The sequence below is a fragment of the Lutjanus erythropterus genome, chromosome 18 (genome assembly GCF_056507025.1).
Source record: "Lutjanus erythropterus isolate fLutEry1 chromosome 18, fLutEry1.hap2, whole genome shotgun sequence".
NCBI lineage: Eukaryota > Metazoa > Chordata > Actinopteri > Lutjaniformes > Lutjanidae > Lutjanus > Lutjanus erythropterus.
Genome location: NC_139334.1, coordinates 33036799 through 33061302, shown reverse-complemented (window position 1 = coordinate 33061302; position 24504 = coordinate 33036799). Strand labels below are relative to the sequence as shown.

At 39.2% G+C, this 24504-nt stretch overlaps 2 protein-coding genes across 2 annotated transcripts in view; both read right to left on the bottom strand.

Moving 5' to 3' along the window:
- Nucleotides 1-1740: 1740 nt before the first annotated feature.
- ldah (lipid droplet associated hydrolase) lies at nucleotides 1741-9103 on the bottom strand. Its single transcript, XM_084742421.1, has 7 exons — nucleotides 8769-9103; nucleotides 7945-8093; nucleotides 5990-6124; nucleotides 5667-5836; nucleotides 3681-3921; nucleotides 2465-2547; nucleotides 1741-2291 (listed from the first exon to the last, which is right to left on the bottom strand). Exons 2-7 carry the CDS (start codon nucleotides 8081-8083, stop codon nucleotides 2103-2105), a joined length of 957 nt encoding a protein of 318 aa, XP_084598547.1. The 5' UTR covers nucleotides 8084-8093; nucleotides 8769-9103; the 3' UTR covers nucleotides 1741-2102.
- Nucleotides 9104-14445: 5342 nt separating this feature from the next.
- Nucleotides 14446-24504, bottom strand: part of apoba (apolipoprotein Ba) — a 28376-nt gene continuing 18317 nt past the window's right edge. The window contains exons 25-29 of the mRNA XM_084742019.1: nucleotides 16832-24424; nucleotides 16613-16724; nucleotides 16231-16263; nucleotides 15926-16112; nucleotides 14446-15790 (exon numbers count right to left, since the gene is read on the bottom strand). Coding sequence (XP_084598145.1) covers nucleotides 14606-15790; nucleotides 15926-16112; nucleotides 16231-16263; nucleotides 16613-16724; nucleotides 16832-24424 — 9110 coding nt within the window. The 3' untranslated portion in view covers nucleotides 14446-14605. The remainder of the gene's footprint in view (nucleotides 15791-15925; nucleotides 16113-16230; nucleotides 16264-16612; nucleotides 16725-16831; nucleotides 24425-24504) is intronic.

Sequence of the window (24504 nt, the reverse complement as noted above, 5' to 3'; positions counted from 1 at the left end):
CGTAATTCAACTGTGTCCAGTCTTAACCAAGTACTTGCAGAATAATCTGCAGGATAAAAAATGCAAAATAGCAATTTTTCACTATCATTACATGAAAATTTGTAAATAGAGAATGACATTTATGACAATAGCCCAAATAAAAAAACAAGAAAAAGAAGAAAAATGCACTATTTTTGTCAGTTTTTTTTTTGTCCCAGCTCCTCAGAAAATGGATACTGATATTACCTACAGTGATACAAACCCAGATTTAAATTCAACAAAGTTCACAGTCAAGTTTCAAAAACTCTGGAAGTATATCTTTAATTTTTTATGTCATACTAACAACTATTAAAGTATCACTTGTATGTTGCCCTGTCAGTTTGTTGAGATAAATATATAAACTTTAATAGAAGTTTATAGAAATTATCATGCCTTCATTGTTAAGGAATAGCAGCTTCCACCCATGAGATGTAGAACTAGATATAAAAATGTTCATCTTCAACTGAACAAACTCAATAATGGTTAAATATGAAAACACACAGGTCATGTTTTAACTTAAAAATAATTAAAAATCTTGTTTTCTGAGTCTGAACTCTGGCTGTTGTTCATTTAGTCATGAATATTTAGTGTTATAGAAAAAAACTATATATATTCACATCACATTTAAAAAGCTTCCAATAGGTCACAGAAGTTTTTCCTTTGTTTATTAAAGCCTCATTTCAGGTCAGCGGATGACTTTTTACAAAGTCTGCAAAGAAGGAACAAAGTTTTTGTATCATGTCCAACTTAGTACAGTGCATCATCAAAGCTATATATGTTAGATCATTAGTCCACTAGTAACCAGTTTGGATTGAAACTAGATGAATTATTTCTGGAGTCTTGCTTTGTGAACCATACGTAAGCTTCACCTGTTCTGTATATATGTGGTTATGTTAGATGTTACAGAATTTTCTCTCTCAGATTCCATCAGAATCAGCTCTGATGTTTCATGGCACTGTAGCATCAACCGGTGAAAAATAAAAAGGCATGTAGGACGAGTTCCCGCACACTGCAAAATGCTCTTCCAGTCATCACACATGGGAATGCATGAATTATTATTGTACACGGGGAAAAAAGAATGTAAAATAAAATGGCAACATGAAAAAAATTGAGAAGTGCTACAGCAGTGCTCTGATTGTTTCCTGTCTCATCTTTAGAGACAGATGCCTGAATCCATACATTATAATACGTGTTTTCATAAAAGAAATGTTTTAGTTTAGATTAGATTATAAATGAGTAAAACCATTTTATAGGGATTTCCACACTGCATATGAGTTATCCCTGGAATAACCAGGAATACTCTGGGATATAGCCCTGGGATATACTATTTACACTGCACTTGTACTACAATGTCTGTTAGAACACTGACACCTTTCAGACCCGTGTTTAGTCAGATTTAAGGGGCTACCCCTGCTCTGAAGCAGGGTTAGTAAACACTAGGCCAAAGCTTTGGAATGTGCTAGTGTGAAATCTTTTTTAACCTGGGGTTAAGAAGGTTTTAAGGATGTTTTTAGGCCTGGCCTAAGTGCAGTGCGAACAGCACATTTGTTAACCCAGGGCTGTATGACTCACACTGCACTTGTACTAGCCCTGGAATAAAATTAAATTGGAATACACGACTAAGATTTTCATTTTAGAATGACACATGACTACTTCTTAACATGCTTTAGCCCCGTTTCATGCTGGCACCTTTTAGCCCCATGTTTAGTCCATTTTCAGGGAATAAGCCCTCGGCTAAAGTTGGGGTTGTGCCTGTGCGAAAGCTTTCTTAGCCTGGGTCTAAGAAGGTTCTATAAATGCTTTTAGCCCCGGGCTAAGTGCAGTGTGAAAAGCCCTTATATTAGTTGTCCTGACACATTTGGGTTTTAATTGTGCTTATTAGGAACCAAAATACACCATTATATAGATACAAATATATTAAATTAAAATTTTATATGTTTTCAGCACCAAGCTTCATTCTCAATTCAATGTTGCACTTTCTTTCTTCTAATAAAAATCCTCTCTGTCTGGTCTGGACGCTGACTGTGGTCATCAGTGTTCGTATCAGACAGGCAGGAGGAGACGGTAACGAAAGACCACTGAACTCATGTCCTCAGATCTCCACTGATCCATTCAACCACCATTTTGGCAACTTCTAGTCCAGCGTCCAGGACGAAGGCGTGGCGGAAGCCGTTCTCACACAGTCTTATGTCTCCACGAGGGAAGTCCTTTTTGATGTCCTGATAATACTGAACTGGGCACCAGTGGTCTGTGGCTCCGTAATAAAATATCAGCTGGAAATGGTAACACACAGAGGGTGTTTTCTAGATTTAATACACAATAACAGCTACAACATAACATACATACGTCTCATGCTGTTTGTATGTTATTAAATACTGACTAGTGTCTGTTAAGTACAATGAAATTTCACAAAGTGATAACATACAGTAGGCAGGCCTTTTCTTACCTTTTCCAGATTTTTCCTGATGGTTGTGTTGTCTCTTTCCAGAACTTTCCTCATCTCCTGACCTCCCATGTACATAGCATTGGCTACAAAGGGAAACAAAATCACACTGGCCTAGTCATTGCTTTATTTCACACATTCTAGAAATATCCAATGTCAAAAATAAACAATTACATTTTATATTTTTGAAAGCAGCTTACTTAACATTTCTTCACACCTGCCTAAAACTTTTGCACAGTACTGTATATTTCCATAACTTTAATTTAATACATTCAAGAATAAATTCATGCTATTTTCAACACTTTGTTGGTCTGGATTACTTATCTAAAGTGTTCATGTCCCATTTCAACCACTGTGGTTGTATCTATTGTATGGGAACCTTGCACATCAATAAGTTAATGAGTTGTCCACAACATTTTCCTGGACATGTTTCAAAATAAAAGCCTACTATGTTAACAACAAATGTATGGTAAAAATTGATTAATAATACTGTTGGCTGCTAGCAAACCTGGGTCGCATTCTGCTTATCATTAAACCATTATCAGACCTTTATTCTGAAAGGGGTCAGTGCTGTGTTCACTGGTAATGATAATGAACTGTATCTTTAAGATTAAAGTAACTTTATTCACTCAGTGCTGCACATCCATGTTATTTATGTTGTTTTTTTTTACTTTTGCTGCTACTATCATTACAACCTGTATGCAGCCTGCATGGTTCACTGTAAAACAGCAAGTTTTGGACATTGGCAACAAAATAGTAGCTCACAAGTCATCACATGGCAATTCAGAAAGGGTGATCAACAGTAGAAGTGCTCTATATAAAACTTTTCTTTTCGTTTTTTTTTAGCCCAGTTACAGGCAAGATTTTGCATATGATACTTGGTCAGTTTTTGGACTTAACCAGCATTTATTTTTTAGGTGACCATGAATGTGTCTAGCATTTCCTACTGTACTGATAATTAGATACAAAGTTATAATAGAATTGTGAAATTTGAAGTGATTTCTCAGGTGGAGATTATAAGACTGGAATATAAGCTGTCTAATGAAAGCTTATAGCTGCATGTCCAAACTATTCCAAAAAGGGCCAAGTGGCTGCGAGTTTTCACGCCAACCAACCAACAGCACACCTGACTCGACCAATCAGCTGTTTGAAGAATGAAGTCAATAAAAAGTGACTGTCCTCAGAATCACAGGCGTAAAGTAAGTAAAGCAGAACCCACCTGCACAGTCTCCACTGAGCAGACCTACAGTCGGCTGGACTACAGTGTGATCCAGAGAGCGGATGCCACCAAACACCAGTTTGATGAGGCCGGCTTTGAATCCCTCAGGCAGCAGAGAGAGCAGGAAGAGAGGCAGGTAGGCAACATACCGCATGTGACACAGCACGGGGGTCATGACCTTCCCCTGAGGGGTCTGAGCCATGCGCTCAATGGTGGGAAACAGCATGACGGCCTTTAAGACCTGCAAGAAAAAAACACAAAGAGGGTACAGAGGACACTTGTCAGCACGTCTTGGATTAAGAGGGCATAACATCCCAAAAGAAAAGAGGCAAAAGATTCACTCTGAAATGAGAACATGCAAATTATGGAAACCCCCTAAATAAAAAAAGGGACTTTTTCATGTCATTTAATATGTTTCCTTGCAGTATGATGACCAGACAGATTGGGGGGAATGTTATAACAGCATCTGGCAGACTGCTCTGTTTAAGACTTACTCACCACAGGAGTCACTAAGGCCCTGATTACAACAGACACACTGGGCGAGTCAATCACAAGTGGACAGCTCTAAGTACAGGTGAAAATGCACTCAAGACAGTGTGTGTGTGTGTGTGCGTGTGTGTGTGTGTGTGTGTGTGTGTGTGTGTGTGTGTGTGTGTGTGTGTGTGTCCTGGCCAGTATGAAGGACCTCCTGCTCAACTGACATCCTGTAAGTACAGACGACACACACTGAATGATTTCCATTTGGTTCACTGTGATGCAAGTAACACGTTTGGGCTCCCATACCTGCCAAGACAAGCACAAGTAGACTGCACCAACTGGTCTTTACTAAGCCTTGTCTTAACTGCTAAGTTGGTCTTAGTTAAGACCAGTCTTTAGAATGGACTTAATGTCAACTGCACCAACCAGACTCAAGCCTAGTCTTAACTATGCCTGTCTTTGCAAGGCACGATCATGTGAATAAAACATCATGGAGGATCAAAGATAAAGAAAAGGCGATTTCATCTTGCATTGAGGTAAGGTAAGGTCTTAGCAAGAAGCCTAAATGGTGCAATCGGTGTAACTATTAGGTCAGACTAAGTGAAGACCAGCTTAGTTTAAGAGCAGGTGTGAGTCTTGTTGGTGCAACTGGCCACAGATGTTTGTGAACACACTGAACTAGTAACCACAATATGGGAATTAAAAAAAATGTGCAATCTGAGAGTTGGTGAGTGAGGAGAAAGTGAATAAACTTTAAACAGCTACAGCTAATTATTTATTATTTGTGCCTTCTTTTGAATTTAGCATTAAACACAATACATTAAATTTTTATTTCCTTGTAAAAAAATGTGTCAGTTTGTTGCAGCATTGCTGTACCAGTAGCTATTCCTGCCTGTCTTAACTGCAAACATTTAGCAGCTGTTTAAACACACTGTTTCAACTGATTTACTACTGACACTAAATTTACGAAAGAAGACAAAAATGTCAAGTTTTACAAGTACAATAATCAATAACCAATATAAGCCACTTCTTTGTTGAGGAGGTCCCCACACTTCCTTAAAAATTAGACAGTTTTGTAAGATGCTGAGTAAGGAGCAACTGAATAAACTTAGCACAACTCTGTCCATGACAAATTCTTAATTATTTTGGCATTTTCTTTCTTTCTTTCCGTAAAAATTTTGTCTGTTTGTCCAAGTATGTTGACTAAGTTACTACTGTTTGGTCGCTGGTTAAAGACAACAATGCATCTGGTCTTTGCAAATGGACATGATGTAGCTACATGTTTATTTGAATATAGAGCAGAGAAGTGAGATCCAATCACAAGTGGTCATTTGAGATGCATGTGGAGACACACTGCAATGCAGAGTGAGCTGACGTACTCAGAGCTGTCCACATGTCCACAGATCACATAAGACACATGTTAATTCCAGGTGGAAACAGGCTGTAACTCCTTTTTAACGTTCCATCCTGTTTCCCCAAAAAGGAAGAATGTGAGATGTGGTGACTAACCTTGAGTTCAGGATCTCTCTTCATCATCTCCAGAATAATGTAACAGCCGATGGAGTGTCCCACCAGCACCAGGCTGGTTTCTCTGGGAACGTGTTTCCTGAGGAAGGACAGCTTGTGTTCAATCTGCCCGTTCAGACCAAACACGTCATTCTCTGCTGCCAAGGACGCATCTGCATACAAAAAAAGGACAAAATCTAAAATAAAGCCTGAGTTACTCACCATTAATGACTCACAAGTTGTAAGTAGATTATGTGTGATGAACATAAATACTCATGTGCTTTCTTTTCAGGTGAGCGTGGGTACCCTGAAGTGTAAGGAACTACCTTCTACCATATCCATGGAGTCTGGAGGCACACAGTGGCCAGCGTGGCTTACAGCCCACACTGGATGTCGGTATCCAAACATACTGTGAATGGTTTGCATGAAGGTCCTGTAGAAGCCCACTACACCTGGGTTACCTGTGAGGAAGACAGACGATCAGCAGAATTTTCAGGCTTTCATGATACCTTTCATTCCCTGAAATTGAAACACGCGACTCATGTCTCACATATTACAAAGGAATAAAATCACAGCAGGTAAACACTAATTTTTATGGAAGGATTGAGTAGAAAAAGGAATTATAGCTGCTACTGAACACAACCTACCCAGAAGTGGTTTGTGGAAGTATTTGCAACTACGACACTTGCTTATCCAAGTTATAGGGAAAGGAATCCCACTTCAACAGCCAGATCTCCTCTTTCAGATTACAAAGATAACTGGTCTGGGACGTGAGGCATCTATTATTCTATTATGCAATGATTTTCCAGCAGACAGCTAATGCATCTTATGCTCTTAAGTGAACTCGGTCAGCAGACCTGAACACTGATGTCACAGAGAAAGAGTGGGATCATGCATGTGAAAATATTAAGAGGGTATCAAGAGACATCAAAATCAGATTAATCCAGTTTAAAATTATTAATCGCTTTTATTGGAACCCTTCCAGGCTATTCAGACTTAAACTGAGGGACAGTGCTGACTGTTGGAAGTGCTGCAGCTCTGAAGGAACTCTTATTCACCTACTCTGGGAATGTCCTATGATTCAGAGCTACTGGCGAAAGGTTCATGATCGCATAAAAAAACATTACTCGGACCAACTTTGACTTCTGCCCGAGACTACACGTTCTCAGCGACCCACAACCATGGAGCCAAGGCCTTTATTCAGACCAGCATAATGGTGAGGAAGCAAATTCTAATGAGACACTGGAGGAACCAAGGTGAGCCCTCCTTTCAGGAACGGTTCACAGAGTCGGCAAAAGTGGGAGCAATTGAACAAATATCATTCAGCTGCAAGGACAGGACTGAGAAATATCTGATGAAGTGGAGAAACTACTTGGAGTTCATTGTGAATGAGGACAGATTCTGAAGTAATGAACTTACCATGTAAATACTGGCATTCTTATTGGGACTGAGAATTACACTGTTGATTGTGAATTAGATTATGGTGCATTCAAATGTAAAAGTGATTTTATTTATTTGATACTTGATCTTTTTTTTTGTATTTATTTTTTTATTTAGTCTTTTTGTTATTATTAATCATTTATATATGTTTTTTGATTTGTTTTTTTATGCTTATATAAATTTAATTTGTGTCTTAGTTCATTATTTTATACATATTTGAGTTGTTTAAACTGTTGACCAAAATGGGACAATGTTTATTTGAAAATTCAATAAAATACTGATTACAAAAAATGTTTGGTTCCAAAATTTGAAAATAAATGCAGACTTAACTGATAGTTCACCCAAAAATGAAAATCCTGTCATTATCTACTCACCCTAATGCCAGATGAGGGAAGGGTTTATTTTGTTAGTCTACAAAACACTGCTGGAGTTTCAGTGTTGCAGAATTCTCTAAACTAATGATGACTGAATATTCATTTTTGGGTGAACTGTCCCTTTAATAAAGGACCCAATCAACACGCTGAAGTTAAAAACCTGTTAAAACCATGTTTTTATAAACAAATAAGCAGCTCTGATATGAATAAACACAGTTTTCTTTATTTTGAACATTAATTCTAGTCAGTCCTACTCTTCCTACTCTTCTATCTGACCACTGCTTTACAGGGATCATGACATGATAAACAGTATGAATAAAAAAAAACTGTGCAGAAAAACACAAAGTAATCAAAGAAAAGGATGATGAGAGAATCAAACCTAAATAACTGCACTGCCATAAGACTATTGTATTATTGAATATTGTACTTCAAGCAGTGCAAATGCACAGAACAGTAGTTCAACCCACCTGGAATGATGAGAAAAAGCAGCTTATGTCCAGAGTGTAACTGACAGGAGCCAAATTTGAGAACCTCTGTGACGGCTCCATGACAGTAGATAAAGTCTGTCTGTGGTTCATCTCTCCTGTCTGTCACCATGTTGTCCATCTCATCAGCTCTGAGGAGAAGAGGGGAAGATTGTGAAGACTAATTGCAGATTTCTCAGTTTTACTAATTAATTCACATTCTGTACACCCTTTGAGCACATTTTACACAATCAATCACATGGTAAATACATGTATAATCTACTGATCTACTGAGGAGGAGCAACTGTGTCATAGAAATGCATTAGAGCTGGTTCTACAGCTGATACAGTTTATCAGCTGGGTCCAAAGGTGATGCACCTCATCCGCGTCACAGGGTTAAGAGGCTACATGTAGGGCTCATATATAAGAAAAGCTTCTCTGAACAGCAAAAATCAAATCATTCAAGAACACCTCAAAGTTTGCACTAGTAAAGCCTAAACAGGTGACAGAAAGGACACAGTGAGAGGGCGAACTACTAACTGAATAAAAGTCGATATCTCAATTTAACTGATACAATTACTGCTCATTTATTGATGCCGAATAAGATAATGGTTGCTTATTGTAATATTGTATTTGTATTTATAAGTATTTATGAAGTATGCACCTTTACCAATATGAAGCCGTGTTAAATTGACATATTTTAAATGTAGTTTGGTGCGAGAGTGAGTTTAAATTACGAAGTACTGCGTGACGTTGGCTTGAATCCTACTGGCTGCTTCCTCGGTGATATCAGACGGGTATATAATATGAATCAAAGTATCTCTTACCTTTAAATAACGGTAAAAAGATTAAGCTGATATCCCCCTCATTGATTTGTGTCTCCTCCTTGTTCAGTGCGAGGACTTCCTGCTTCGCCCACTGCCGGATTCTGATTGGTCAGTTTAGCGGCCGTCCCACAATACCTTTCTTCTGTTTATTAAAGGGCACTAGCCTGCAAAATAGCGTTGAATGTAACATCAAAACTGCAGTGTAGTGGTTTTCAGAGTGGGAGGTGGGCCTCTACAGGGGGGCTACAGACAGTTTCAGGGGAGGCTCGGTGAATGCAACTGGACAATAGGAGATCACATGGAATAGTCTAAATGCAGTGCCAGCTAAAGGCACAGAACTTATAGGGTTCCAACTTAAGATGGGAAAACGAAGACGAAGGAAAAATAATAATAATAACTGGGTCTTGTAAAACTCCCCTGTCTTGTGATTGGTTATTGTAAAACTGACCGATCTTGTGATTGGCTGCCTTAAAACCATCTACTGTGATTGGCTGTTGGAAAACCACCTGTGCCCTGATTTGCTGCTGTAAAATCTCCCTTTCTTTTGTTATTGGCTGTTTAAAAAACTCTGTGATCTGATTGGCTGTTTTCAAAAACACCTATTTTGTGATTGGCTGTCTAAAACTCCTCTGTGTTGTCATCGGCTGCTGTAAAACCCCATGTGCTGTGACTGGCTGTTGGAAAACCCTACTGTGCTGTGATTGGCTGTTGTAAAACCCACCTGTCTTGTGGTTGGCTGTGGTATTGCTGTTTATTATTTTTATTGCTACCTCCTGTGATACTCACATCCACATTACTCAGGTAAAGACAGTTAGTGAAATGTCATAATGTGTTCATTCATTCTTTGATACTAACTCACTTGTCTGAGAAGCGATTTTAATTTATAATAAAAATCTATATGTTTGTCCTGAAACCCATTTTTGTTGATCATATTTTTACTGTAGACTGAGTGGGTGGTGATGAGGCAGTTCTGGTGGGGTAGTGTGGGGGCAGTAGTGTTGGGGAGACACAAAAACCTAATCTTACCTGCAGTATAGGGCATCAAAATGTAGATCTAGAGCCAGCTGTGGTCTAATAGTTTATTTGCTTAGAGAGAGAGAGAGAGAGAGAGAGAGAGAGAGAGAGAGAGAGAGAGAGAGAGAGAGAGAGAGAGAGGAATTTCACTTCGCCTTTTTTGAAGTTTTGTCTGAGGTGAAGCCCACAGTCTCAAGACTTGAAAAGCCCTGGTGTGATGTGATGTGAATTGGGAATTTTGATATTCTGTAATCTTTGAACAACAGGCCCACACACCACAGAAAATACAGACGGTTTGAAGCAGAATCCCATTTAATTACAGTCAGTTCTTTAATTTTGAGTTATCGTTAAGACCTATCAGGACAGGAAATTGCCTTCAGATGGGAGCTAATGAGGGAAATTACAAGTTGTAGTGATCACTCATTCTTGAAAACTGGAACGAACTGTGTCCCAGCACCAACATTCTAATTCCAATACAAACTATTCTTTAAGGACATATGTGATTTATTAAAATGTATTAGTTGACTTTAATTTATTAAATTTCTGTACTTGTACCAGAAACACCTTTGTCCCAAACAAGAATTCACAACTCAATCAGTTTCAGAATGTGTTAAAAGTCTTCGAAATCTAAAACTAACAATACGTACTGATAATATATTATAATCATCTTTATTTTAAAATCAATTTTCTCAGAAAATGTTGGCCATAGTTTGTTTCCACCGACTGCAACCGCCTGGCTGTCCCCTGATCGATCAGCTGACAGGCTCCAACTGGCTGTCAACTGCAACAAACTCCATGTGCGTATAAAATCCTAATTTTCTGTAACTGTAATATTTAATGCTTTAAGTTTTAATCTGTTAACAAGCGCAGGCCACATTTTGTGGCTGATAATAATAATTAAGGAGATATATACTGACGTCTATATTTAATAGAAAAAAAATTGTCACTGGGAGGTTGACCCGTTACACAGTTTAAAAGGCAAGAGACTGATCTTTCAAAATATATTTTCCCAGCATGACTGGTAGATGCTGTGATCAGTAGGTCCTTCAAACTCCACTTTATTACCTATGATAGAAATACACTCGATTATTATTTTGAGATTGTAACTCATTAATTTTGAGTCATTATTTGAAGATAGCAACTGATTATTTTGAGAGGGTTTTTAATTATGACTGATATGATCCACTCTCTTTAGGCATTTGTGGTAAAAAAAAAAAAAAAAAAAAAAAAAAAAAAAAAAAAAAGACTTTAAATCAATAGAAAATTGAAGTTATCTTCTGGGTGTAAGGGTGCCTACATTTAAAGGTGACTGAGGCTACTTTTCTGACCTTTAGCGAAAATAATTATGCTCTGTTCCTGTGCAGCAGACACTGGTTTCTGTTTGTGAAGAGTGAAAGTCAGATCAGATGGTGAACTTCTGCAGGTGCAGTGACAAAGACAGGATCCTCACCAGGGATTAGAGGGAGAGAAAAAAAACATGACATTTTGACTAATAGGACCTGAAGGTGCTGTTGACACCCATCTGCCCGCGTCTGCTGCCTCTCTAATCATAATGACGGTGACTAAAAAAATCTGTTTGTAGGGTGTGTATGGTTAATGAGAAATTGAGAGTTTTAACACATTTACTTTCACTTTATTATTAAAAATAGGGGAGAGTTGGGTAAGATGAGACACCCCTGTTTCTGCACATTTTGTCATGTGACCATAACTTCAGGAAGTCTCTGTACTTTTATCTAACTGTGATAGTGACAGGCACATGGGACTAGTTGAAAGTATTTATTTACTCAACAGTTTTTTTGCTTGTCAAAGTAAATTCATCTCCTTCAAAAAATGTGTATTAATCAATGGTTAGCATTCCAGCTATGAGTTAAGACAAATGCACAAAAGTTGTAGCATTGATAACGTATTAAACATCAACGCTTAAAAGTAACTAGTACTCTATGTAGTTTTTGAGACAAGTACTTTGTAATTTTACTTAAGTATATTTCTACACTAGTACTTTTAATTGCAATTGAGTAACATTTTAGCAATGTAAGAGTACTTGTACTTGAGTACATATTGTTAGTACTCTTTACAGCACTGCTAACCCTAAAATAGGTGATAACAATCCAGTATGTTATATATTAAAACACTGAATCAGGCTTTTCTAGTACTTTTACTTTTGATATCTTAAATACATTTTGCTGACAACACTTCTGTACATAATTTTGAATGCAGGACTTTTACTCTTAATCGAGTATTTTTTACACTGTGGACAGTGCAAAATTTCACATATATGAGATACTGCAATATACAAATTACACATTCTTTTGCAATTTCTTATTTTAAGTTTTTCCCCAAAAACCCAAGTTTAAGTCACTAATTGTGCACAACATACTGTATATAAGAATGGTTTTATTTCTTATTTATTACACTGTAAAAATGAAGTTTTTTAAGTTTTGGTTCTAACTTAAAGCTACTACATGGGGTTTTTAATTGGTTATGAAACAGTTCATTCATTACAGTTCATTAGTGGTGCCTCTATATGACCTATGCAAGTTAACGAGACCATCAGTGAGAAGATCTTCTATTTCTGTATAGTTGCTCTTAATGGCTGCCACCAGGTATTACAGTGAAACACTACCGCTTTTGTCCACAGGGGGCTCCAAAATCAACAAAATATGAAAGTTACTTGTAGCTGCTTTAAGTAAATGACCTGAATACTTCATCTCCCACTGCAGGAGAGTAAAATGAAGAAATTTCACACTGTTGAGCTTCAACTCCTGCTGACATAAATCAGCAGATGAAAACTGAACTAATTCAGTAGTGTCAGTTGTTGTAAGAGGAGACCCACAAGCTGCCAATGACATGTCAGCAGAGCAAAACAGTCAAGGGATGTGACGCAGATAAGAGGATATAACAGTCATGGACATGGATCAGAGGGTATTACACGCCCAGACCATGTTACCTCTTTTCTCTTAAATCACTTGTAGGTGCCACTTAAGAACAAATCCGTCTGCATGAGTGGTTCCTACAGTACATGAGGTCCTTTGTTTTTCTGTGTGTGGTGTAGACCTATTGTGTACAATATGTCTATTGTTTGGTCTGGGCTTAGTCATGACAGCGTCTCAGTGGTGACTGTCCACACCTGACGAGGACAAAGACCATAATTGTGTAATTTAATTCATAAAAATACAGGTTTTTCTTCACAGTGACTCATGATGATGTGTGACAGAAGACAGAGAATTACCAACGTATTACTGAGCTTCAGTGTCGTCTCGTTTGATTAAAAGTGGGAGCATGACCTGTGCATCTTGGGAGGAATGCATGAATAAATCATAGGGATCCAAACAACACATTCATAAAGACGGTCAATGAGATATATCAGATATCACTTTCTGTATTATACAGTGCTGCGGAGTGTACAATATCACAGTATCATCATGGAAGTTCAGAAAGAGGTCGCGTTTTTATCCCTTTTTTCCATCATGTTGTTCTGCAAACACTGCACTTTACTGGGCAAAGGTAATGTGAATTTATCACAGCTCTACCATACAATGCTGCTGTGATTTTAGAGAGCAGGTGTGAGTTGTTTTAATTGTTAAAAATTAATTTCAGGGTCTATTTTGTAAATTAGCCTTGCACAACTGCTAACAGTAATGCAAGGCCAACTTTAATTTATTCAAGTTAATAAACTTGAATTCTTCTACTTTCTTCTAACTCTGTATGGAGTTCAAGCTGCTCAATAAATTGTTTCTAAAGAAATATGATTAGCATATTAGGAGACTTCCCAGCATGCATTGTTTAAGAGTTAAAACTATCCTAGGACCCCTTCTTTCTATAGTTAAAAAAAAACACTCTACACTAGGTCAGGCTTGCTTAGTATGAAAACACTGTGAACCAACTGAGAAAATGTAAAAGGAAATCAAATTTACTTGTAATGTTCATTAGTGTGACTGTAGACTTAATATCTAGAATCTTAAGCTTATTAAACATCTTTGCTCCATTCATTCATTCATTTCTGTAACCGCTTATTCTGTAAGGGTCATGGGCTGCTGGAGTCTATCCCAGCTGACACTGGGCGAGAGGCGGGGTTCACCCTGGACAAGTCGCCAGTTCATCACAGGGCTGACACATAGACAAACAACCACTCACACTCACATTCACACCTACGAGCAATTTAGAGTCGCCAATTAACCTAGCATGTCTGTCTTTGGACTGTGGGAGGAAGCCGGAGAACTGGGAGAGAACCCACGCAGACACTGCGCCAGCAAGCTGAGGGATCGAACTCAGGACCGTCTTGCTGTGAGGTGGCAGTGCTAACCACTGCACCACCGTGCCGCCCATCTTGGCTCCAGTACAGCTGAATTAATATAATCATTTGATCACAAAGGTTTGTCTTGGTAAACTTCAAAATTTTAAGATACCATGGACATACTACTACTACTTTTAGATTTTGTTTATTTTGGAGGCTCCAATGGACAAAAGTGGTCTTATTTCCACCACAATAACCACTAAATATAAAATCTGAAGAATTTCCTGCTTCTAATAAGTCTAGATATGAAAAATATTCAAGGGTGTCTAGTCTATTGATTTAATAAGAAAATGTGGAGACAGCATGACAAACACAAAAAGTAGTTTTCAGTATTGTTTAATTGAACATTCTGTTACATAAGAAACAGGTATAATTATATAAATCATCAAATTTAAAGAACGTTTATATATTTCATGAGTTAAAACACCTAGAAAAATTTGTCATTGTCATCAAACAACAGTAATTTTTTCACACAGACATATCAATTTGGTCAGCTATAATGAAACCACATTATCAAGAGAGGCATGGTTCATTGTGTGGATGGCTGTGGCCATTCGCTGAAAGACTTCCAAAGAAAAGGTAAAGGAATTTCAATGTCCATCTTTTTATTGCTCACTCTAACATACGGTGCTGTGCTCTCGGAAGTCCTTCTCATTAGATCTACAAACTCATTAAGTCCTCCATAGAGATGGGATTGATAGATATCAATAAGCGCTATGGTATCATTATTCACACGCTCCATATTTAAAGCATTGTAAGCCTCTTGAATCTTCAGTTTGGTGAGGTCTTTGTACTTAGCCACATATCTCCCTGCCTCCTCAAAATGTTGTTTTGAAGACTGGAGAACCTCTGCATGGATGGCCTCAACTTTTGGAGCAACTTCCGTGATTCCGTCTTGAAGGTACATGATCAAATTGTCGCCTTTTTCAGCGATCACCTGGGCAAGGTCATTAACAGTTTTGCGGAGCCAATCGAACCCTCTGCGCACTGAATGTTTTAGCTCGTCAATTACAAATCTGGTAGAAGACTCTAGCTTATCCATGAGGTCACTTCCACTAATGACAGAATTAAATCCAGGTACGATGAACTCTGTTTCCCTGATGTATCTAGAAATCTTCTCCATGAGCCTGGCAAATCTTTGACCTGCCCTGTTGGTGGCTCTTGATACAGACCAATGAGCTCGCTCGAACATCTCCAGGCTCGAGAGGTTCTCTTCAGAGCCAGGCACTGTGAACTCTGTGTCCCTCAAAAACTGTCTGACTGCATTTAGCAAGGCATGAATCTGGTCTTCACTGGCTTTCAAGACTTCTCCAGCCTTGTGAACCAACCTGTCCATAACATCCTGCATTCTCATGGACATCAAGCTGTCAGAGGCCTTCCTGTACATGTCTTTTCCTTGATCACCGAGGTGTTTGACTGAATTCTGCAGTGTTTCAAAAGACAAAGGCACCTCATGATAGACTCTCTCTATGACATTGGAAGCTGTGTTTTTCAGCTTCAAGCCGCCACGGTTGAGATCAAAGCCAAAGTGGGCGGTGTGATACTTGTTAATGAACTTGAGCACAGCATCAGTCATAGCAGGAATCCTCTCCTTGGTCCCCTCAATCACATCATGGAGGAACTGCCAATTCCAGGATGTCTGCACAATCAGCTTCTGAGAGTTTTTAAGTGTGGCTTTGGCAGTGAAAACATCAGTATCCTTTTCAGGAGTAGACTGAAGTTCAGGGAAGACATTTACAGGAAGAATAGTTAGAACAGTGTCAAGTTACACCACCAATCCATCTGTAGATATAAAAAATTTTTGCTGTTTGCAAAAATATGCAAATAAAAGAGCTTAAAGAGGTCTTACCAGGTAGCGACTGAAGAATTTTCCGTACAACTGTGACTGTGATCTCCGCTGTAGATGCAATCCAAGGAAACCAGATGATGGGGAAGACACTGATGCAGTGATACCATCTTTGCGGGAAGCAAAGCGGAAGTTTGCATCGGAAAATGTTCGGCTGGTGACGTCAATGTTAAGAGTATGACGAGACTCCCTTTAAAACAGAGAAACACCTGTTAGGAGAGGTATCTTCTAGTGCATATTTGGCTGACCTTTTAGTCAGAACTGTTCAATTATGCAGAAAATTACACATAAGGTTAAAAAAAACTTACAATGAATCAGCCATCGGGGTTTGGCGCTTCATCCTGAGAAAAAAGATAGCAATGTTTATAATACACTAAGTCCATTTATCTAACTCCACCTTCCAAACCCAAGCTAAAAGGTCTCTGGTGTCCCATTTACACTTGTCATTTCAGGTATCTTGTATCCAGATTTAATTCAGACAGTTTATGGCTCTTTCATTAACACACTGACACATACACATCTATTTTGTCCCAAATCTGACTGCAATTTGTTTAGGTCTTCAGAGGTGGGCACCACAGCTGCAGCGTTCATGCAAAGTAAAGCGAGTATTTCAACTTAACATGTTTCCTTGATCTCTCTTCCAGTCTAATTAGAAATTGAAGAAGTACAAAATATACTATCCACACTTACCTCAGGTTTTGCGTCAAAACATGTTGCCAGTCGACATTTACATCATTGTGAATCAAGTTGCACTTCCCATTTAGACTGATTATTCCATTATCCAATCCAAGGGTTGCACTGGCTGAAGGGACATGAGCAAAATAAAATATATATGTTGTAGTGTTTTAGACCTAGAAATTCACATTAAATTTGTCTTATAAAGTAAAGAACAGTGTGTGCCAGTCTTACCCGTGAGATCATATTCCAAGAAGATCATGGTGGAAGTACAGATGGAATTAAGTGAAGTTACAAGGTTAGAGTCCCTTTTCTGCACACTGGCAGTTGTTGACACATTATAAATAGGAGAGGAAACCTTCAGAGTGGTGCTGAGGGCTCCAAAAGCTGGGATGAACACACTTGTAGGTAGATGTAAGGTCATTTCGGGGATTTCAATTTTTTGCTCCGGAATTATTATGGTTGGAAGGTATTCATGTAGAAGACTGCTTATGCCATGAAATATGCTGAAAACGTGCCTTGCAACAGTAGGAGTGTCTGGTATTGTGAAAGACATGACTGTGATTTCATATTGTGGAAACTTGAATGAAAGGAATGATGTTTTCTCCTGTGGATATTCTGTTTCAATGTTAAAACTGGGCACTGACAATTGGCTAGAAGCAATTGGTGAGAAAGGCAGCACGAAGGTAAAGGCTGGGGTCGTGATCACCCTTGGGATGCTTAGGATCTTAGGATTCTTAGGATCAATTGTGAAGGGTTCCACATACAAGCTGGTAAATGGCACAGCATTGCCTGGAACTGAGATTACACCAGGAAAAGTGAGATGATCAGGGATATCAATGTTGTTAAGTCTTGTATCCATGTTCTTTATGGCTTGTAGAATTTCTTTTATCCAAGACGGCAATGAAATGTAAATCTCAGGGATGTTAAAAGTGATGCCATCTTCAAACAGTTTAGGTGGTATTGCATACTCCTGGCCGTCCATACTTTTCGTGTATACAATGCTGGAAGAGATGTTCAGGAATTGTAAGTCATCCATATTTGTGACCTGATCAAACTTGAGCACATCCCAGAGGGTCTTCTGATATACAGGAAGCCTAATTGACTTCAAGAATGCTAGGTGGCCTTCCACTGATCCCGTCAAGTCAATATGTATTTCAGATTCATTGTTGGACATGACTAAATCGCTAGCATGTATCAGAGATGCGAGCTGTTCCTTACCACTCCAGGTGAGTGACTGCTTTGTTGAGCTGACAAAGAGGCTGATGCTCTGAATGAGTCCAGCATGACCCAAACTACTTGGCTGACTTGCATCAATGTTGAGTGTAGTTGTGAAAGTTGTTAATGGAACAAAATCTAGCTCTCCTTTAACAATGTGCTTTCCATTTGTGTTGAAAGATGCAAAATTCACATTGTTATTGCTGATGTAATCGACTGTTGCAAACACACGGCGCAAGGAGACCTCAAGAGCCAAGTTCTTATTCAAGTCAAACTGGAAGACGCTGTTGTCCGTGCTCCGTTTTTGTTTCTCTAGTTTGTCAATGTTTGAGTTTAAGGCAGTCCTGATAGTTGAACGCAGGCCATTGACACTAAGATACAGAGTGGCCTCATTTTCTAGATCACCAACAAAGTTACAACTGTCCATTATCATTATATCTGACTTTCCTTGGGTAGAAGTCTCCAGTGATACATATGAGGAAAGTGCTTCCAGTGCCCAGTTCATATCAAGGTTTCCTTTGCCTACAGACTCAATCAGAGGAATGTTAAACATGTATTTTAGTTTATTCTTGGAAGCAAGATTTGGCTTGATCTTGGTGTTTCCAGTGAGTTCCTGATTAATGTCTAGATTGAGGAAGGGTAGATTGATTTTTGCAGTGTTGGATACAGAGGCTTCAAAGCTCCTTCTGGAGAGACTAACAGCACATTCGTGGGTTGCTTCCACATTGTTATGCTCCAGGGACACTGTGGTAGCCAGTTTTGTTCCTCTCTTCTTTGTCAAACTGGTGGTGCCATCAATTTTCCCATTCAAAATGTCAAACACAGATGTTGAGGATGCGCTGAACCGAGCAACAATGTCAGACTGGTTGTAAAGGCCTGCATTAGCACTTAAGGTAATCACAGCGGATTTGAAGGAGAAGTCATAAGTTAAGTTACCCATGGCTCGGATCAAAATCTCATTCTGAATGACTGGTAGTGTGAAAGTAGGTAATGTTATTTCATTTAAAGTTTCTGGGACATGGATGACAGGTAACTCTACAGATGGTAGCACGAGGGTATAGGATGGCACAGAGAAACCCAGTGCTGGAATTTTGAAGCTTGGTGTACTGACCTCCTTGGGAACAAAGTAGCTAAATGCTGGCATCTCAGCACTGAAAGCAGAAACCTCAATATTCAAAATTGGTATTTTGTATCCAGGGACAGTGAAGATTCTGGGAGGCAGGCTAGAAGTGTCAATTTTGTGTTTGATGTACTGTGACTTTGCTTGGTTGTACGAATCTTTGAGAAGTGCAACTACTTTGTCTCTAAATTGTTCAAATTGAGCCTGGATGATATTGGCATTGTCACGGAATGCACTGTAAACTGGCTCGAGGTATAAGACAAAGCTGTGTGCATCAGGGTTCTTGTGGTAATCAAGCTTCAGGTTCATATCAAATGACTGTTGAGGAGTGGTAAGAAATGCTTTGAATCCAGCATTTTCCCACAGTGACAGGTCTCTGATCTCAGGTGTTTTAATTTCAAGATAAGGTATGGTCATATTTGGGACAGAGAGGGGAACAGTCAGAAAGTCTAGATTAGCCTCTCCATTAGCCGATGCATGAAAGAAGATGTCCATTTCATTGTTTTCTGCTGCAAAGTTGTGATTGTACTTGTACTGGTTGAATCTCACCAAAGCAACCCAATAAGCACTCTGCTTCTCAGAGTTTAGTGTGACACCATAATCATGCTGGAAATCCAATTTGCCAGTGAGTTTCAAGGGGAAGAAAATCTTTGAGTTTACTTTATTCTTAACATCAAGCACAATTTCAAACGGTTGGATCCTAAATTCCAATGAGTTGGCCATGGATCCAGTTGGGCTTCCACTGAATTCAGTATCGTGAGAGGCTGTCAGTGCAGCTTTTAATTCCCCGACATGAGCCTCTCCATTTAAAACCATAACACTCCTCTTGACAGATGGACCTTCAGTTTCACATCTGCCTTCAACAGTGATATAGCTTAAGATTACTGATTCAGCAGTCAGTGTTTGCTTTGATTTCAAGGCCTTACAATCTGTTGTTCCTTCAAAAGTTAGCTTGGCAGTGCTAAAATTGACGTTGAATTCTACATTGCTTTTGTGTGTACCTTCATCAGAGTAGTCTTGAATGGACCACTTTCCATTACCAGTAGTTTCACCAGTCACAGTAATTCTGCCAGGTTCCATTGTGGCTGCTATATTCTGTTTCAATGATGCTTGACTTGAAGTTTCAATTGATGGGATGTCCAAATTGTGGTTGTAGGTTGTGTCTATGGCTGCAGAGATTCCACCATTCAGTCTAAGTGCCATATTGTTGACCAAATCTGCCGTGTACATTTGGGTCATGGCCTTGGTAGTAGTCTTAGCCTCAGCTTCAGCAGAATTGCCAGTGAGTGTCAAGAGTCCTTCATGATCAATGGAGAAAGCCATATGTGTTGCTTTCACTGTTTCTGTAAATAGCAGCTTGTTCATTAAGGGAGCTTCCAACTGAGCAGTGGCTTCAAAATTGTATTCAAGGGGCTCAGTGGGTGATTTGGCATGAGAAGTAATAGTGGCTGTAAACTGTGGGTTTTCTGCTGTGGAGGTTGAGTTCTCAATCTTCCCTGTCGTTACAAGAGTGTACTGTGGGGAGTTCAGTCTAAACTCTCCATAGAGTTTACCAAAAACTGGGATACAAACATCACTGGGAACCTTTGGCAAAATGATCTCTTGGATTGGAAGCATTGTGATTTCAAAGTCCTCCAGATTTAGTTTGGGGATGTTGATGGCTGGAAATTTTAGTTCTGAAAGTATTATTTCTGGGAAGGTGAGATCTGGTAGGTCAGACAGGTAGAGAACTTTTAGGTCACCAAAGATTTCCTCAGGGTCAGGCGTTTGGATCTCATATTTTTGGATGTCATCTATGATTGCAACTATCTTTGCTTTGATCTCATCAAAGTTTATGGTAAAGGCAGGAATTCTGTATGTGTTGAGGATAGTGAACTCAGGGATTGAAATTTGAGCTGGGATGCTGATCTCCTGCAGTTTGTTTAAGTTGACTCTAAATGCTGGAATGACAAGATCAGTGAGAGGTATGCTAAAAGTGGGAACTTCAATCTCAGCTCTTTCCAGTGCATCCAGAACTCTATCTACAGCTTGCTTGATCTGGCTGATGATCTCGTTGCCCCTTGCCAATTCTCCAATTTTCTCTATAAGTCGATCAAACTGTGCAGAGATGTAGGCAACCATATTGGTATAGGACTCACTTGCTCTTTGGAGGTAAATGTACATTTCATCTCTGATATCCATGTCAAGGATTCGTTGTCTCATGTCCTCAAGTATATCCTTCACTTTCATCTTGATGTCATTGTAAAATGTAGTGTCTATCACATTTTTCAGTTTCTTTAGAGCATCAGCCACCTTTGTGTTTTTGAGTTTGTCCAAATATGTGTAGACAGAAGTTTGGATCTCTCTGAAAAACTCCCTAACTGCCTCAATTTTTTGCACAATCTCATACAGTTTAATCTGCTCATTGATATAGTCTGTTAGTTCTGCAATCTTCTTGTTAGTTTCATCAACAAATGTGCTGTAGTCAAATTCCTTCATTGACTTAAGCTTTGAAGAAATGTATTCATTAAGTTCATCAATAATTTTCTTATAGTCAGTTTCTCTGAGCTGGCGAGTCACATTGTGCAGAAGTTGCATAATTTTGTCATAAACAAATTCAAAGTTGATAGATTTCAGAGCATCTACTACTGACTGCACAGTCTCATCAATTTTGAATTCCTTGATGAGAATCACTATGTGATCCATTAATTCTTTGAATTTATCATCAAGGTTGTATTTTAGAAGTAGATCCCTGATATAAAAGTACACGGTATTGAATTTGTTGGGGATTTCATATTCGTCAATCCAGTTAACAATAACATCATTTGCAGATTCGAGCACTTTTGCAATCTCTGAAGAGGGGATATTATATGACAGCTGCTCCACATACATGGCAAAATCAGTTGAGAGAATGTAATCTTTTACATCTTGGAAAAACATCCCGACATCAAAGTTCTCAATGGCCTGTTTCATGTCAGACAGTTTGTCTTTGATTTTGTCCAAGATTAAATATTGAGAATCAAGCTCTCGCAGCCATGTAGCACCGCTTTGTGTGAGCTTCTGTAAATCAATCTGTCTGATGATGTCCTCAATGGCATCAAGCGCTCTGACGAGTGACTGCTTGATTTCATACTTCCTATCAAAGGTCTGAAGCTGATTTCCAATCTGTGAAAGTACATTTGTCATCTTGTCAGCAAGCTGCCCAGTCTCAATATAGTCTTTGACTGCAAGGATTAGGTCTCTAATTTTGGTTGCAGTGTCCATCACCGTATTTTCCAAGTTGTTTCTCAAGTTGTTCATTGCAATCTCCAAGTCATCCATTGTTACAGAAAACTGGTTCATCAAATAATCAAGTTTTGCTTTTACTTGATCAATTTTGTTCTCCAAGTCCATTTCTCGCATGAAGTCATTCACTTCCATTGGTAGTCGATTTAACTTGTCTCTAAAGTCAGTGATTAGCTGATTAATATCCAACTTGTTGATGAACTGTTGAAGTGACTCTAGGGCTTGCAGAAGTGTGTTCTTGAGCTGCTCGAAAGCAGCAGGAAAGCTCTCAATGAATGGGATCTCAATGATATGACAGTCACTGTTCTTGTCATACTTGAGGGCACCAGCCATACTGAATTCTTGTATTTCTGGTGATCTTTTTTTTCTGCTCAATTTGCTGACAATGTCGGTCAACATTATTCCTGAATAATCAAAGCCAATCTTCTCAGGATTGTTGTAAGCACTGATGTCCTGGTTATAAGCATGGTTGTTCAGTTTAGATTTTACTTTCCACGTCAGAGATTGATCAGTTGGTGTAAGGAGACCATCCAATTTGTTGTCTAAGTTAGTGGAAGATTCCCCACTTCGAAGCGTATGTGTGGTTGATAGCCTGCTGTCATGTGAGTATGCAAGAGCTAGGGGCTCAACTTTAACCAACAACTTGCTGTACAGCTGACCAGTATGCCTCCCATTCAGATTAATTTCTCCATCACTATTGACGAGAGAATCAACAGTGACACTGAAAGGCAGTGCCATGGTGCGAATGTTGCTGTCAAACCGCAGAGGCTCTGAATTTATTCGTGTTTCACACTTTGACTTGGAGGAAAGTCCTGCAAACTCAAGATCACAGTTGTGACTTAGCTGGGCATCCATTACATTTCCAGATGTGCTGGATTTCACTGTACCAGCCATATTGTCATAGCTGAGCTCATAGGTATTTTTAATGTTGTGCTCTTCTCTATAAGCTCCACTCATACTTCCACTAAGATCCACTTTAACTGGCTCAAGCTTCAAGTGGCCTTCATTGTTCAAACTGACATCATAAAACTTTAAGTCGTTTGTCATATCAAATGACATAACAAATGGCTTCATATTAACCTTGGTGTCTTGCTTGTAATAAACATCTTCACAGATGAGGTTATCAGTCTTGGAGTGGAGTGCCAGGGTCCACAGGGTGAGGGTCAGTGTGTGGCTATTTTCTGTTCTCATCTGCTTCAGTGTTCCAATGTTGTTGCCGGTAAAGGTCAGAGCCCTTCGATCCAGTACAATATTCATGTTGTTTCTTGTGGTTGCATCGTAAGCATGGCCCTTGAGGACACTGTTCAAAGAAGCTTCTGCAGGTGTGATTTTACCCTCGATGTTCAGCTCTCCTCTGCTCTCTTCAGCCATTGCTTTTGTCATGGAGGACAGGGTGGCTCCATTGTTGTCGATGGCACCATTGAAGATATTCTCCACTGTAACGGGGATACACTGAATGCTATTAGTTCCACTTGTGGTCAGACCATTTCTGCCAACTATAACAGAAGCTTTGTGCAATCCACGACCTGTGTCAAATATGAGGGAACCTTCAGAGTTCACCTCAAGTCCATTTGAATCCAGGGATCCTGTTATGAGTGAATATGCCCTATTGGTGTCATCATCCACCTGTGACTCGATACTGAGGAGACCCATGTGCTTGGACACACCAAGCTCAACTTTGTTATTGAACGCTTTGCCCATTGCTTTGGCAACAGCGTTGCTCTTTAGGGTCAGTTGTGCATCTTTATACTTGAGCTCTCCTGTATGCTTGAGCATGTCGTTTTGGGCATTGGTTTTAGACACAATGTTCAGCTCAGAGTTCGCGTAGACTCCATGGATCATGTTGTGAACTTGGATGACTGGCGAGTCGAAGTGTAAGGTGGACTCTCCTCTTCCTTTGCTTTCTATTGGATGCAAGACGTAGCTGTTGGTGTAAGAAGTATTGGTGTAGAAGGAACCTATTTTAAGCAAACCATCCATAGTGCCATCTCCTGTGACTTCATCTGTACCTGGAGTGGAAGTTGACTGAGCAGTGTAGTAGAGAGAGGCTTGCAGGCCCAGAGGACTAGAGGCTTCAATCTTATAGTTGGCTCTTGCATGCATTTTGTTTGTTACTTGTATCATTTCTGAAAGACTGAAGCTTGTGTCAATGAGGCTATGGCGGAACGAATTATTCAGAAGATACTTGAGATTATCATCAGGTCTTCCTGACATCATTGCGGTTCCTTGAAACAAACAGAAAGAAATGATACCATTATCAGTATTTGTAACAGCAGGGGAAGAGATGTAGAAAAAGCTCTGATGA

What these genes read in the sequence shown, in the direction of transcription:
- ldah (XM_084742421.1), bottom strand. Translation starts at nt 8,083, where the DNA reads ATGGACAACATGGTGACAGACAGGAGAGATGAACCACAGACAGACTTT. An exon ending in AGAGAGATCCTGAACTCAAG is followed by an intron (nt 3,922 to 5,666) that starts GTTAGTCACCAC and finishes TTTTTCTTGCAG; the next exon opens with GTCTTAAAGGCCGTCATGCT. An exon ending in GCTCAGTGGAGACTGTGCAG is followed by an intron (nt 2,548 to 3,680) that starts GTGGGTTCTGCT and finishes TTCCCTTTGTAG; the next exon opens with CCAATGCTATGTACATGGGA.